At 41.6% G+C, this 17011-nt stretch overlaps 1 protein-coding gene across 1 annotated transcript in view; it reads left to right on the top strand.

The window, feature by feature from the left end:
• Positions 1-1022: 1022 nt before the first annotated feature.
• MYLK4 (myosin light chain kinase family member 4) overlaps positions 1023-17011 on the top strand; it is a 72938-nt gene continuing 56949 nt past the window's right edge. Inside the window, exon 1 of the mRNA XM_044250232.1 lies at positions 1023-1196. Coding sequence (XP_044106167.1) covers positions 1038-1196 — 159 coding nt within the window. The 5' untranslated portion in view covers positions 1023-1037. The remainder of the gene's footprint in view (positions 1197-17011) is intronic.

The raw sequence follows: 17011 nt of genomic DNA, 5'->3' as shown, positions 1-17011 counted from the left end.
GCATTGGATTTTTAATAATTTGGAACTCAAGGTATATATGAATTTTACTATCTGAGTTCAGAGAATGAAAAATGAAGTTTTGTGGAGATAATTGCAGGTGATTTTAAATTTGAGAAAAAGCTGGAAGTAATTTTCAGAAAACGTCCAGCAGGGGGCCTCAGCAATCAGCGGTGAGAAACCGCTGCAAATTCCAACCAATCTCTCCCCAAACCCCTATACATCAAGTATGTGGACACATACTATGTGTAGATCTCTAGTATCAGAGCGGTATTATGTGTATTACTTAATTTGTAATGAAAGTATTTCAAGGAAAGCACAACGATTTGCATTCCTTGATACCTAGCAGTTAATGACAATGCGAAGAAAACTATCTAGGTATCTTATCTGTGTGAGAAGGCTGTAAGGAAACTTCATTTTTAAAATAAGCAGTTCTGGTGTAAACAGAGAAGAGCTCTGGAATTGAGGCATCTGGTGGAGATCACTCCCCAGATGGACAAAAGTCCCCCAGGAAAAGGATGAGAGATCCCCTCACACAGGAAGAAGCCCTTCCCGCCGGAATGGGAGGAGCGAAATCTGCAATCCCAGTTAGCCCCAACGAGATTTTATATTCTATATTTAAATTGGTCACTTGATATAAATCTTATTTTATATAATGAGGGACACAGTCACCCAGGGAAACTGAAGGTTGCCTTTTACTGTTTGCTTTTGTAGGAAAAGGTGGGGGAAAAAACCCTTTTTTTTCTTTCAAAGTTCCAGCATTTGAAACTTGATATTAACATTGGCATTTCTCTTCCTAATTTTGGATCTTCTTTTCAGTTTAAATAGAAGGGACTTCGAAATTCTCACTGGTCATTTTCTTCAAAAGTCAAATATGTGAGTAAGTGATGAGAACTTTGTTTCCTTTTTTTTTTTTTCTTTTTAACAGTCAAGAGGAAGGCACGCTCAAAGCTCATGATTGTGTCTTAATTTACAAATCAGAGACAGAGGGAGATGAAAACCACACTCCAGACAGTAACTTAATCGGACTCACCACCAAGATGTTAAAAGTGAAGAGGCTGGAAGAAATCAACACATGTTATAACAGTAACGAACTGGAGAAAATGGCCTTCTTCCACTGCATGGAAAAGGTTGAGAAAGTGAAATGTTTTCTGGAAGAAAGTTCTAGTGAACAGGACACAAGATCTGGAAAGAATGAGGTAATTATGTGGTAAATTAGTCTAGTAAGAAGTATCAGTTCTACTTTATCTATTTTTACATGAATCAGTAAATGTAGCCATTTAACAGACTCCTCAAATTCTATTTTTGTCGCTTGTGTGAAGAATTAAGGAAATTTTATGGTTAAAACATTTTTCGTTGTGTTTCCCTGAGGATTATGTGTTGTAGATTATACACCTGAGTTTGGTAAGTAGATGCCTTTGAATGTGCATCTCTACTAGCAGGCTTCTCTTCATTGTGGTTAGTGGCTTAGACGTTATGAATGAGAACTTCTGGAAACACACATTTCTTGAGCAGGATCAATTACAAGGATGGATCTGGGTGTGAAATTCAGAGAAGCACTATGAGGGGCACAGTTGCTCTGTAGAAGAGTTTCTAATTTTCTCAAGACTTTGAGTTCCTCACAGCATGGGTGGCATAACTGTTGACGGTGACAGTCAGTGATGGGGACAAGCAAACCTTCCCTGAAGGCTATGCCTGGGTCCTCAGATGTGCACAATGAGGTCCTGAGCCTGATTCTGACTACTTGATCTTTGGCAAGTTCATAACCTCAGCCAAGATGCTGCCTCATCAGAGTAATGGGTTGATGACTGTTGAGGAAGCTAAGTGTGATAATGTATATAAAGCACTTAGCACAGTGTCTGTCATCATGATAAACATTTGAGAAATGTCATCCAGCAGCAGTCTCCTCTCCTCTCTTAGCTCAGTCAGTCCCACTCATGGATCCCTGGAAGTGCAGTTCCTGGCCCAGGGTTGGCCTCACAGCATGGTGCCTGTGCCTTTCTTCTAGCATATGCTATTGTTTTGAATGTCTGTCACCTTTCTCTCAACAGTGCTCTTCAAGGTCAAGACCTTGAATCAATCGTGCTAGGACTTTCCTGGTAACTAGCACAGAAGAGGTCCCCAAAATGTCTGTGGAATGAACAGATCTGTGGGAGTGAATTCTGCATTCTGGCTGAAGGCTAGGAATGAGTATTTTAGATCAGAAAAGGTGGTTCTTATAGGTAGGATTGGGAAACATCCTTTGTCCAACTACTGTTCTTAAGAACACTGTTCAGATAGGGAGGGCATTTCTAACTGTGTCACGGACAATGAAGCAGGGCCATTAAGTAACTAGGGCAGAAAAGTCTTCTCACTGTCAGTGAGTATGGAATGATAAAATGTGCTGGAGAAAAGAAATGAGTTGGGTTGAAACTTAGGTCTCTTGAGAAAAGAAATTTCCACGGACTAAATGGAAGTCCCATATGAAGGACTTCCTCCTTAGGGCTGTTTTGATGCAAAATGAATAAACAGAAGGCTTCCTTTTTCTGTTCATTAATTTCTCTAGGACAGAGAAGACTAAACAATCTTATTGGATAACTTTGAAATAACCAGCTACTGGTAATAGTTTATATGAATTCGATTATTTTTCTAGAACTGTTTTTCTCTGGGTTCTGTGGTGTAATTTTTAGAAGTAGGAATTATCTTTGAAGAGTGAGGGGGTGCTAAACTGGAACAGAAATGTTTTAAGGAAGAATTGTTTTCATGATAAACTGCTTCAGGATATTTGAAATCAAATGATCGGAGCATTAAATATTTTAGGATATTTTTGAGGAAGAGCTTGAGAATGTTGCTCCTCAGAAAGGAGCGTCCTTAGCACTTGGTCTGATGTCCTGCGTCTCACCCGGGCTTCCTGGCCTCAATCCAGCAGTCAACGCCACGAAGAAGGTGGAAAGGAGTGGCTGGAAGCTCCATAAGTCCCATTCAGCTTCTTCTTTGTTAATGGCGAAGGGCCCAGAGATGTCAGCAATAAATTTCCCTGTCTCTCTCTCTCGGGCCCTCTGGCAGTGGGATGGAACATGAAGGGGAGACACAGAGCTCTTCTTTCTGTGGCTGCCAAGGTCATAGTCCTGGAGGCCCTGGCCAGCCCAGTCAGTGGGTGCCAGGATAGGCAGCGGGCCCTGGCTGTGGGTGGGTGGAGAAGGGCTTGCCAGCAGCTCAGATGTCTGCAGGTCTGCAGACAGAGCTACACCGACATGTCTCCATCTTCTGCTGGGGCCACAGTAAATCTTTACAATATCAGTTGTCACTCTTTAGGGATGGTCTAAAAAAAATGCTTGCCATAATGTACCGGCAGTGAAGAAAATTTATTCTCCTTTCTCTTTTTATTCCTTCTCTTTTTAGAAGATTAGCATTGCTAATCACAGTAGAAAATGTCACTGTGATGCACTGGAAATAATTTACTCTGAATTTCGAATACTCTAGTGATGTGGAAGCTTTGTTTGGAAGGTGTGAAGTACAATTTCTTTCTGGAAAGGTCTTTGCTCCCTAGTCCAGGCTGGTTACGCTCAGATTCCTTTATTTCCCCCTTATCTTAACCAAGTTTTTCTATTTCACTTACTTCTCCTCCACTAGATTAATTTTAACTATCCTTTTTCTTTTCCTCTACTTTATTTTTTGTTGAATTTGTCAAATGCCACATATTTTACTTTTCTCCTATGGTTTGCTTACTTTCTTTTTCTACTTCCCTTTTTATTCTGTTTTCTAGTGACTTTTCTCATTGCATTATTTCTAGAGGATGGTTCAAAATCACCTAAATAATGCAGAACTTTAAAAAAGCTTATAGCAGAGATGCCATAACAAACAAGGTCTAAACCTACATACTATGGTGTTGAAATAAAGTAAAACACAAAAAAATTAATCTGCTCCATACAAGGGATGAGTTCAGTAGCGACTGTTATATTATACTGTTACATTATATTATATGATACTATTAACTCGTAGATGGTAAATGACTCTCATAACTGTAATTAGCATCATTTTTGTAGAATCAAGTCCAAGTTTTCTTCTTTGGTTAGTTTCTTATTACCTAGATGAATAGCCCCTTGCTATACTTGTCTTAGATATAATTTACTGTTGAATACACACACACACACACACACACACACACACGTGCGTGCACACACTTGTTTAATAAAAAACAAAAGGGCCATACAAGCAGGGTTCTAATCTCCCTATTGGTTCTGTCTGCCTCCCTTTGCCTACTCCCGCTTATGAAACATATGTCTACTTTCTATGCCCAAGGTTATCTATGTTTCCCTCCTTGTCCTTTGCTCTCCCTCCCACCCGCTGCCTTTCTGTAGAACCCTGTTCCCATCCTCCATCTGAAAGGCACGGTCCCAACCAGGGGAGTGAGGCAGAGCTGTGGAGGTAGAAATAAGGATGACTCTACCAGAGGCAGCATCTTAAATGCCTGCTACACAGGCTCCAAAGGCCAAACAAAAAATATTTACCGACAGGATGTGAATACCACTGAGTGGGTTGGAGCAAAGCGTGGATCTCCCTATGTTGATTGCAGTTGGTGTGCTTAATAGCAGATGGCATTTCCTGACTAACCACTGTGAAATTATACCACCAGCGGTGCTCAGAATGACTGACGTGGATATCAAAATACCACGGCCGAGGGCAGACGTTTTGTGATTTTTAAAATTGATTTTCCCTACACGCATCTCTTTGCTCCTTTGCTCCGAAGGGCAGGAGAACGGAGAACGCTCCCTGGCGGTGGCCCAGCCAATGAGCCAGAGGCCCGTTTCTGTGGTGTTAATCGTCCTTGAACTGGGGACAAGTGCATTCACGTTGGTGTCCCTTGTCACCGGCGGGTCTGTCCCTGCCTCTACACCTGTTTCAGATCTGTCATGCAGGCCATCCTATTTTTCCTTTTCAAGAGACAGATTGTCTGTTGATCGTGTAGCTGGAAACACAGATCGCAGGACCCCGCGAGAACCCTCTGCCATCGGGCACCTCAGGAACAGGCACGTAAACAAGCGTGTGCTTGGGAACGCGCTCGTCGTGCTAGATCAGGCGAGGGAAGGAGCGTATAAGCCAAGTGGCTTCCATAGCCGCTCCCCGAGAATGGATTTAGCACTTAGAAGAAAAGACGTCTGGATTGTAGGTAGCGCGTGTCTTATCTCGTCTTCCTTACTCTGGCGTGTGTTCCAGTCCGTGATGACACGGGGAGGCCACAGACAGTCTCCTGCTCTGGAGGAGACGCAGGTAGTAACATCGCTTTTCACTAAGATTCATTTTACTGTTCTATTTACTGTGCTATTTCCAACCAGGGAGCGGTGCTTGCCAAAGGAGACGGAATGCATGCCCCGTCTTAATCCTTGCCTAAGACTCCCGCCTTCGGAGGGGTTGGGATAATAATAGTGGCATGTGGCACATTTCAACATTCCACACACTTGCACCAACTTTCGGGGAACCTCAAAGCAGCCGTTCCTGCTGCATGTTCAAGTCGGTGAGCTATTTTTGTTTTCAGAGCTAAATAATGTCAATGGCTCTCCATTCCCATACTACACATATGAATTAATTATGAAAATAAAATGACACGAGAGCAAAACTCTGTCCCCTTTATCATGTCTATGGTGAAAGCAGCACATGAAGGGTGGCCACCTCTCCTGGGGGAGCCCCCTCGGGGAGCCAGCTTGCCCAGCCTATATGCTCTTTCTTTGGAACCGTTGCCAGATAATGCCTCTCACGTGATGCCGCAGCTATTCCAGGAATGGAATTCACTCAGGAGAATAGCCCAATTCTGAAAGAAGAGAAATAATTCAGATTCTAAGGATTTTAGCACCTCCCAAGAGAGGGTATTTGCGTCTGGGAAAAGAGCTCTTTCCACAAATTTAATTCTTTTATCAATTAGTATAAGATACATTATTTTAATGACAGTATAAAACTGTTTGGAAGAGACTACAGAAACAAGCCTGGTTCCCAGGAAGGGGATGTACAGCAATGTCCCTCCACTTTGCCTGATCACCATCTACTCTCTGTACAGAGCTTTTAGGTTTTTCTCCCCCTAGTGAAACCCCTCCCATTAAATCTTTTTTTTAAAAAGAATATTTTATTTATTTATTTGACAGAGAGAGAGAGATCACAAGTAGGCAGAAAGGCAGGTGGAGATGGGGTGGGGGAAGCAGGCTCCCCACTGAGCAAAGATCATGATGCGGGGCTCAATCTCAGGACCCTGAGATCATGACCTGGGTTGAAGGCAGAGGCTTAACCCACTGAGCCACCCAGGAGCACCCCTCCCATGAAATCTTAACACCACAGATATACAGTATACATTCTTATGTATTACAGGTATGTCTGTGCTTTATACTTAAAAGGAATACTTTTTTTCCACCCCACCTAAAGAAACAATATTACCCCTTTGGGGGGTGATACTGTCCTTGTTGAGAATGCATGATTTACAGTTAAAAAAATTTCTCCAGGGGAGTTGGGCATATATCCCTGTCCCTATACCTGCATGTAGATGGCTTCTTTATATTTATTCAACAAGGAACTGCCCCCTCAGCATCCTGATGGTGTTGGAGGACTGAGAGCTCCAGGCATTGGACTTTCATAACGGCTCCCTTTCCAGGGGACCCTGACACAGTCAGTATTTCGGGGACCGTTAAGTTCACTTTCAGAGGAATTGCCAAACCTTGGAATGGTTTATTATCTGATCTATCTTTGTTGAGGACAAGGTAAAAGAGATGGGAGAAAGATAGATAGGTAGGAACAGACTTCTTCTCTTTTTTTTTTTTTTTTTTTTTTTTTTTTTAGTGAGAGCATAAAACATTCTAAGTCTCTTTGGATCTGACCTAGTGTCACCATTAGGTCTGTGTTTTCAGACTCGGTCAGTGTTGTCCAAGCATTACTCATTTTTGGCTGCTTAACACATCTCCTATGGGAAATACCATGAGGGTTTTCATCTTCTATATGGAAAAAAATGAGTTATTCACCCAAGCTCTCAGAATGTAGCCTTCATACTATTTCCCAATGACAAGGTCAGCAAGATATATGTGCTAATTGGGAATGTTGTGGGAATGTATTTCAAGGAGTTTTTGCAACTTTTTAGTTGTAAAGAAAATGTCTCTTAAGTTAGATTTTTATAACGTATCTTACTGCTTTTCTCTCCCCATTGCTAATGGTTATTTGGAAATATGGACAACCTATTGTCTTAGAAATATCTAAAAGCACAGAAGTTTTAGGAACTGCCTTTTCCAAAGGCATCAGGAGATCATACTTGTGATGTTAGTGTACTCAGTATCCATAGGACATAAAACATAGCATTGGCATGCAGGTATAGGGATATCCATAGAACATAAAGGAGTTGAAAGATTTTTCTAATACATTGAGTACAAATGCTTGCCTATGTAAAGCTCTGGGTGTCCTAAACCAAACACACAGAGGAGTCATATTGTTTGTGTCATTTCAGGTTCTCAGAATAATTAAAATGATAAGAGTTTTATGTTATTCAGTGTAATATGAGAAAAAAATCTTATTTTCTTTAAAAGTTAAAGCAATATAATAAAAAATATAAATATTGCAAATCAAGTCTTTGCTCTTAAGTAAGAACATGCTTAACGTACTTGCTAATGAAATTCACCTCAAACGTTGGGGTTGTGAAAGCATGTTGAGCTGTTAGAATTTCTCAGACTTCAGGTTTTCAGTCCACCTTCATAGGTTTCACTACTTCAACCCCTATCGATTACTATTTTCACATATCAAGTCAATTAAAAAATTTTAGTGAAAGCAACAATAGAGTGAAATCATGGTTTTGATATGTTTATTCTAGATTTTCAAAGACATAATAACACACACACATACACTTTTAAAAATGGTTTATTAGTGTACAATCTAAAATCACCCCAAATCCCTAATGATGAGGTGATCTCACATTAGCCTCTGGACTCCTAGACTCAGGAGGCTAGTTCCGGTTTTTTGCTCTGTGCTACCTGGTACTTTCAAATCTATTTCTCATTTTCTGCTCACTGTGTAGTGGCAATAACAAAGACCAGGGAAACTGGTGATGAGCAGACAGCCTTGGAGAGCAGAGAAATTCAAAGTGTTCCTTCAAGACAGTGGGTACACAGAGAACTGATAATAAGTAAGGTCTACGTAGCGCTTCTTACACGCCTAGACCCGTGTTCTCCCTATTGTTGCTCTTTAGGTCCCATCAGAAGGCAGAGCTGAGACAAAAGCATGTGGGTAGATGGTTTGTTTTTGGAATTCACCTCAACAAGTATGAGTAGGGGCCTGGGGAGTGTGAAGTAGAGAAGGAAAGAAGCCCCAACAAGCTCACATTGGGAGGCTCACCACTGCTGCGTAGGATGACCTCAGAGCTGTCCACCCAGATGACTGAGGCGGGCAACAGTGATGCATTGGGTCATTGCCACTGGTCAAGAGCCGTCCCATCCATCGGGTGACTAATCCCCTGGCCCTTTCAGTTGCGTATAGGTGACTGTCGGTTCCCAGGGGCATCCCATGCACTTCAACCTCATTTACAACTTTGACTTTGGGAAGAGCGTCTGATTTGCTAGTCCCTTGATTTGGTAGGAATAACGTGCTCCTTTGGATCCCAGCACAAGCCTGAAGCATAATCCATGGCTCATGGGCTTCGTCCACTCGGGGGTTCTGAGGAGCCCAGGTCAGTGTGGCACTTTCATAACAAATGGGACACTAAAGACCTGTGGTCTAGCAAGGAAGTTGTGACTCAGAGATTAGACCTAGACAGATAGGAGCCTTGGTGGTCAGCTCATCCAAATCCTTCTTTGAAAGGGGGACTCAAAGCCCAAAAGAGGTAAACTGGACTTGACCAAGATTCATTACACGGAGAGACTATTCTCAGCTAAAAGCAGAATTACCATCCTAACTGTGTTTTCCAAGTAGCTCTTTACAAAAAACTTCTGTTCAGAGCCAGACTTTTTCATGGAAGGGGTGGGCAGCTCTTTCCATGGTGGCTGTGAAGGCTTCGTGTTGGCCATGTCCCATGTGAACACAGCGACACAGGTATCCCAGGCAGGTGCTTGCTCAGCCGGCCCGGAGCAGGGCAGCTTTTCGAGTCCTGCAGGCCTGCCTCGAAGGATGGCTGGCCATCAGCCAGGCCCACTGGCATTTGCCTTGGCGCCACCTCTTCTAGGCAGGAGCATCCTGCTTCTTAACTTTCCCGTGCCTCAGGCTCTTCCTCTATGAACAGTTCCCACAAGGCTTCAACTCAGGAGCTGGGCACCAGAGCAGCAAGGTGCCCAGTTAGAAGGCTCAGGTGGTAAGAGAGCAGGTTGAATGCTGCTTTCAGTGGCAGGGTGCCAGGAGATTCTAAAGCAAGGTTAGTGGCCTGGCTGGAATGAGGGGCATGTGACCCCAGCCTCTCCATTTGTCTACCTGATCTTTAGCTTCTAGCATTGGCATTCCAAATGTAAGCAGTGAACAAGGTTGTAAGCTTTCCCTGTTCTATTTAGTATACGGTTTGGGGCTTATCTGAACTAACTGGGGTGAGGGATAAGTATAAAAATGAATTACAGAGACAATATTTTAATTCATAAATGTATTTTTTTCTTGTGTCCTTGAGAAATGACTCTACCTTCTGTGCAATATAAATTTTTTATAATAGCATTTCCCCACATCCAGCCATATGGTCCTCTTTAAAAAAAATCTATTTATTTGAGAGAGAGAGAGAGAGCAGGGGGAGGGGCAAGGGGAGAAGGAGAGAGAGAGAGAGAGAGAATCTCAAGCAGATTCCCTGTTGAGCAGGGAGCCCCATGCAGGACTTGATCTCATGACCCTGAGATCAGATCAGATCAGATCAAGAGTCAGATGCTTAACCGACTGAGTGTCCCAGGAGCCCCCAGCCATACAATTCTACATGGACTTTTGCTCTGCTATTTCTGGAATGCCTAGTGCAGGTATACCCATGGAGTTTTTAACTGCAGAGTTTTGACGGGGCATAATCAACCTCTGACAAGCATTGTGTTATCCCTCTATTCCAGAGTATCTGCCATTCCAGGGGTCCCCTTCTAGCTTGGACATCTTTGCTTCTAGCATATATTTGGTCTAGAGGATGGTTTCTGATTCTGAGCTCCCTTGGACACTGGAGTATAAGAGAGGAGGAACTAGCAGGAGCTGAATATTTTATTTGGAGCTTCTAAGTCTCCTAGAATCTGCCAGAGGCCTTTGCACATCCCTGAGTCACTCATGTCCCTTCAGTTCTCTGGAGAGTGCTTCAGATAACATCATAGTGCGGCCCCAGAAAGTGATCATCACCCATTCCAGCCTAAACCCTAAGGAAGGTCTTAGCAACCCTTGGTATTTTCCCAAATTGTCCAAGAAAGAGAAACAGGGGGATGGAACAGGCAAGGGGAACTCATGATGAATCTTACCTTGTTCATCACTGTCTTTCACTGGGACATCATCTGCTAGGCCAGTAGTTCTCCAAGGGATGTCCCTGGACCCCCTGGGGAACCCTAAGACCCTTTGGAGGTCTGCAAGTTCAAAACTATTTTCATAATCATTCAAATTATTGACCTTTTCCACTGCATTGACATTTGCCCTGATGATGAATAGGCAATGATGGGTAAACTCCTAGCTCCTCAGCACAAAATACGGCAGTGGGACCAAACTGTCCTAGTAATCATAGCATTATTCACCACCAGATGCTCAAAGTTTTTGTTCTGTTTTGTTTTTGAAAGAGCCAGTTTTCCTTAAAAATGTACTTGATGAAACAGGAATGTAAATGTAGTTAATCAGCCTGTATCAAAGTCATTTAGATCTTTGTGTCCATATTCTATATTAATCTACTCAGTAAAGAATTACTGAGTTTCTACTGCGGAAAGACACACTGTTGATTCTCTGGGACTGTCCCATAGTCGTCGCAGGATACGACTCTGGTTTGGAGTGTAGATACCTGGAACTCAAAGACACAAGCAATTTCACATATTGATGCCCACTGATCGCATCCAAAAGAGGCAGAATCTGATGAAACAAGATTATTTATTTAAAGGGTAAACACAGGATACGCATTTAGGTAGAAAATGTCTCTTTTCTGTTTAGTCTGAGTTCCCCGTATTAGAGACGTTTTATGTTAGGATCTCCCTTTGGACCCCTTGGCAATCTGTACTTATTTAGAAATTTAAGAATGGATAGTGACCTGTGTTGGGTCCCCATTTTCTTCCCAACCTTCCAGAATAAGCATGTTGAATTAGTACGATAATATAGGTAAGTTTCTGAATTCAAGGCTGTGTTTGCATTTGACTTTAAGGATTTATGCTTTCAGTTTGGTCTGTTTATTTATTTACTCATTTTATTTAACAAGCACGTTAGTGGCCCTCATTGTGTTCCAGAGCCTGTTCTAAGCAATTTACAAATAAGAACTCACTTAAACCTTGTAAGCACTACCTGATTGGCTCCATGGATAGTACTAATGATTGCAAACACTTGTGTTTATTGTGCCCCAGGCACCTGTTAAGAATTTTCATACAGCATCTCAGTTAATCCTCAGTGGTCCAATGCATTTGAATAATTATTACAAAATAATAAAATTATTTTATAGATAAGTGAGGCTTAATGACAACAGGCACTTGCCCAGAGTTATACCGCTATGTATCATGATATCTGCTGAATGTGTTAGCTTGCCCAAAAACATGAAAAGGAAAATTACATTTATTTGAAGACTATTTAACTGGAATTTATTTTTTTTAATTAAATGTGAAATATTTGAAAACAAATGGTCTCTGATGAATTTTCCAAAGACAGTTTGTATTATCTTCACATTATCTGAAATGTAGCTTCCGTTTGGTGAATAGCTTGCTTGTTTGTTCTATTTCTCTATGCAAACAGAGCCAGAGCCGCTAGATTGAAAGCGGTCCAGTGTCTTTGGCTTGACAAAGTGAGGCTGTGTTCTGGAAATGTGAAGTAACAGTGACCTCTAGTGGGGAGAAGTTGCAAAAGTTAACTGTGGCTGGGCAGTGACGTCACATCACTTCAGGCTAATCCTGATCATAGGGACTGTGTGTACTGTGGCTGCAGCCCGTCGGCCGGGTGTTGGTCCGTGAACACAGCAGAAACCAGGCGAGAATACATGGGAACTAATGCTTCTCTCAAACACATAATAAAGCTGGAAAATGATAAGCTAAATCGACTTATTTTATTGTAACAATACAGTAGATCACATACAAAATATGTGTTAATTGGCTGTTTACATGGTTGGTAAAGCTTCTGGTTAACAGGAAGCTGCTGATAGTTAAGTTTTGGGGGAGTCAAAAGTTATATGTGGATTTTCAACCATGCAGTTCAAGGGTCCACTGTGTATGACACAGAGAAAAATTTAGTAACATCGGCTTAATAGAACATGAGAGAAGGAAGAGCCCATTATTTTATTGGACACATGTTACTGAACATGCCACAGGACCAGGCAACGGGTGGCTCACAAAGCCTGACACAGAGACAGTTAACAAAGAGTTATGAACTCCCAAATTATAACAGTTACTATCACTGGTATGACTAAAGGCATAGGAGACTCCACTGATGTCCTGTCCAGCACCTTCATCTCTTGATATTTCAAACGGAGAATGATAAGGCCCAACTTACCTACCTGTTGGGTACCACAAGAGAAGTTGCATTCTCTACCTCTCGACTCCCCGAGCCTGTTCCCTGAGAACCACCCCTGGTCCCAAGTTCAGGAGGGCACACACAGTTTACTAACAGTGCTGTACATTACTGGGGGATACAGGGAAGAATGGAAACTTACTAGGCATAATATCTAACTCTTATACTTATCCACCAGCAGATAATGATCTCTAATTGAAGGCTATCAGTCTATTTCCAGTTATTCTATTTTAAAATACTGTATGTTTGTATGCTCATCTCATCTGATGTGGGATTATTAATATTATTTCCCAACAGATAACATTGGAAATTCTCAATGCATATTACAATATTAAAAGCTCCAAGAGGTCCTCTGTTAAAAGAACAGAACCATTTTAACCAGGCCATGGGAAGCATTCAACAAATGTTAGCTGATATATGAAACATTATTATCATTCTACTTTATCCTAGAGCTTTCAAAATTTATCTAACCACTGAACTTTTCTGTTTCCTGACTCATCTTCATGTCTTAGGATGCCATAGATGCACCTTGGGGAATGCTGGTTTAGAGAGATCCATTATCGACTCTGGTATCAAATAGCCCCAGATTCACATCCTCGTGGGGCCCCTTACCCCTGTGTGACCTTAGCCATTTAGCCTGAATCTCTATCCCTAGTTCATCATAATGGGTGAGAATGCCCATCTTGCAGAATAATTGGGAGAGTTAAATTAGCTAATATATCTGTTAATAATTGGCTTGGTGCCTGGCACAGAGATGTGACCCCAAATTTCATATCTGTTCCCACTTCTTTATTTTCATCATACCTTACCTCATTCTTTCTCCTCTCCTATACCTTTTGAAATCCTTCCTGTCCTTCAAGGTTAGATTCAAATCACACCACGATTGATTCTAATCTGACATCCCATCTCACCCTGCCCACCAAGTTTTCCTTGACTACATCATTTTAAGTATACCATTTAAATAACGTGTGCCATTTGTGTGGATAGTTTTTGTGTCCTTTCTGGTAATAATTTTTTCACAGGTTGGGTCTCTGCTCCTAAAAAGCTGGGACTCCTTTTTTGTGGGGAATCACTCTCTGGATTTCTTTTATCCTTCTTAGCAACTGTGTTAGGCATGTCCATTTTCATTTGTGCTCTATTTATTACCAATACATTTTAGGAACAATTTCATATTTTAAGTCTTTGAAGTGAATTATTAATACACTTATGTCAAATATTTAAACAAAGGAATGAGTAGAATTCCAAGTAGCAGAATATTTGGAATGATATTGGTGTTGGACATTTCCCCACAAAGTTCCAAGAGGATGTGCTTGAATAAAATTTTAATCATTTCTAGACTTCCAGAATCAGTTTTGAGAGATCGGTATGATCTGATATTCTCCAGCATTCTTCATTTACCCACAGATCAGTGTGTCTGCAATAAGAGAGCATCCATAGTTCTGGGTGTTTTCTGCCTCCTTCCTCTTTCTCTCAAGTCAAAATCTGTCTATCAACTTGTACCCTGAAATGACTTTAATAAAATTGAGTGAAAATTATTTTTAATTATATCTAAGGGACACTGCATGGATTCTGAAGTCCCTTTTGAAATTAATTATCCAATAAAGAGTAAATTAATTTGAACATAGTTTTTATTTTTTTGTTCCTCTTATATATTCTGATCCTTAACAGTTGCTGTTTATGTGCAGTGAAGATGGTCATCCACTACAGATCAGAATCTCATTGTTCAAAGCATGGTCTGTGACTTATCAGCATCTCCTGGGAACTTGTTAGAAATACAGACTCTTAGGTCGCACCCAGATCTACTAAATAGGAATGCATTTTAATAAGGCCTCTAGATGATTCATATGCATATTAAAATCTGAGAAGCACTAGAATATTTGTTACTCCTAGAACTGAAAAACAAAGGGCCAAAGTTTACTGCAAAAAATTGCTAAAAGGAAAATAAACATTTCTGACTGCACTTATGAATATACGCTTACTTATGTAATATATTTGTATATTACATGTATACATGCACATATATATTCAGGACATAAATGTCTACATGTGTTTCCTCCAAGGGGTCTCTCTGGCTGCTTCTTGGGAACCAGGCAATATCCTTTCTTGAACATTTTATGAGAATATTTTCCTTGATAAAATAAATATGTCTAATAATAGTTCTTTCCATAAGATTTCCAAGGCAGACAAAATACAAAGCTTGCATTCTGGCCAGTGAGAGTAGCTGGGTGAGAGAACCTGTGAAGTGTCAGGAATGGCCTGCTCTCTCTGCGAGGGTCACACTGGTCCTCTCAGCGATGGGTGCCGGCATCAAGTTCCTTGCTCATTTGAGAGTTTGCAGCCCTCTGATGAGACTGTGCGTCATGGAAATCCCTTGGTCTGCTCTTGTCTGCAAAGCAACAGGTGGTTTAATTGAAAGCCACGTACGTGCTGAGTAAAGGACTAATCCCTGCGATTCTATCTGGTCCCTGAATTTCTTCTTGTGCTGATGCTTCCTAGCACGTAAGCATGAGCATGTGTGGTGTGGAGCCGCTGGACCCATCGCGTTCCACTGGCACCGGTTTTGGGACGGCTTTTGATTCAGAAGCTCTCAGGGTCAAGTGGAAAGATCACTGGTGTCTGGAGTCTGTGGGCCCTTCTGGCCTTTGCCACTCACATTAGATAAGTGACCTTGACTATGTTATGTAACTCTCCAAGAGTTTATCTGGGAGGAGAAACACGTTGGAAGGCAGCATGTCTCAGATGCTCTTGAACATGGGGATCACCTAGAAGGCTTGGGGAGTGCACAGATCCCCAGTCCCCCAAGAGCCACTGATGAAGAATCTCCTGGAGTGGAGCTTGGGAATCTGTGTTTCTAATCACCTTCAGGGGATTCTTTTTTTTTTTTTCCAGTTTATTTATTTTTAGAAAAACAGTATTCATTATTTTTTCACCACACCCAGTGCTCCATGCAATCCGTGCCCTCTCTAATACCCACCACCTGGTACCCCGACCCCCCACCCCCCCGCCACTTCAGACCCCTCAGATTATTTTTCAGAGTCCATAGTCTCTCATGGTTCACCTCCCTATCCAATTTACCCCAACTCCCTTCTCCTCTCTAACACCCCTTGTCCTCCATGCTATTTGTTATACTCCACAAATAAGTGAAACCATATGATAATTGACTCTCTCTGCTTGACTTATTTCACTCAGCATAATCTCTTCCAGTCCCGTCCATGTTGCTACAAAAGTTGGGTATTCATCCTTTCTGATGGAGGCATAATACTCCATAGTGTATATGGACCACATCTTCCTTATCCATTTGTCCGTTGAAGGGCATCTTGGTTCTTTCCATAGTTTGGCGACCGTGGTCATTTCTGCTATAAATATTGGGGTACAGATGGCCCTTCTTTTCACGACATCTGTATCTTTGGGGTAAATACCCAGGAGTGCAATTGCAGGGTCAATTTTTAATTTCTAAGCTCTATTTTTAATTTCTTGAGGAATCTCCACACTGTTCTCCAAAGTGGCTGCACCAACTTGCATTCCCACCAACAGTGTAAGAGGGTTCCCCTTTCTCCACATCCTCTCCAACACATGCTGTTTCCTGTTGTTAATTTTGGCCATTCTAACTGGTGTAAGGTGATATCTCAATGTGTTTTTAATTTGAATCTCCCTGAGGGCTAATGATGATGAACATTTTTTCATGTGTCTGATAGCCATTTGTATGTCTTCATTGGAGAAGTGTCTGTTTATATCTTCTGCCCATTTTTTGATATGTTTGCCTGGATTCTTATGGGAAGTGTGGTTAGCGCTGTTCTAGGGAAACCATTTGACTGACGTCCTGCTCACTTTCCTTCTATCCCTAAACTTGTTCATATCAGCCAATTCTGACTGGCAACTGAGAAGGTGATGTGTCATTGCTGGGGGTTTGTTAGACTATAAAAATATATGAAACTTTAGGGGTGTCTGCGTGGCTCAGTGAGTTGAGCCTCTGTCTTTGGCTCAGGTCATGATCTCAGGGTCCTGGGATTTAGCCCCACATCCACCCTCTGCTCAGCAGAGAGCCTGCTTCCTCTCTCTGCCTCCCTCTCTACCTACTTGTGATCTCTTTCTCTTGGTCAAATAAATAAATAAATAAAATCTTTAAAAAAATATATGAAACTTTGAAATATCCGGCCTGAGGACTCATCATCCCTACCTCTTACTGTGAAGTTAGTCTTGTGACCACTTCAATTTTCTTATCTATAGAATAAGCTGGTCATAATACACACGGATGAGGTGATTTTTGTTCTGATTTAATGCTGTATAACTGTCAGCTGTTATTATAGAACTTCTTGAACCTCCCGTTGCTTGTTTGGTTTCTGGGGATTATGAATTCATGGTAAATTGTGGGAAACTATAGTTTTTACATATA

Source organism: Neovison vison, chromosome 1, assembly GCF_020171115.1.
Source record: "Neovison vison isolate M4711 chromosome 1, ASM_NN_V1, whole genome shotgun sequence".
Taxonomy (NCBI): Eukaryota; Metazoa; Chordata; class Mammalia; order Carnivora; family Mustelidae; genus Neogale; species Neogale vison.
The sequence above is the reverse complement of the archived record's forward strand: the minus strand, read 5'-3'. Positions and strand labels throughout refer to the sequence as shown.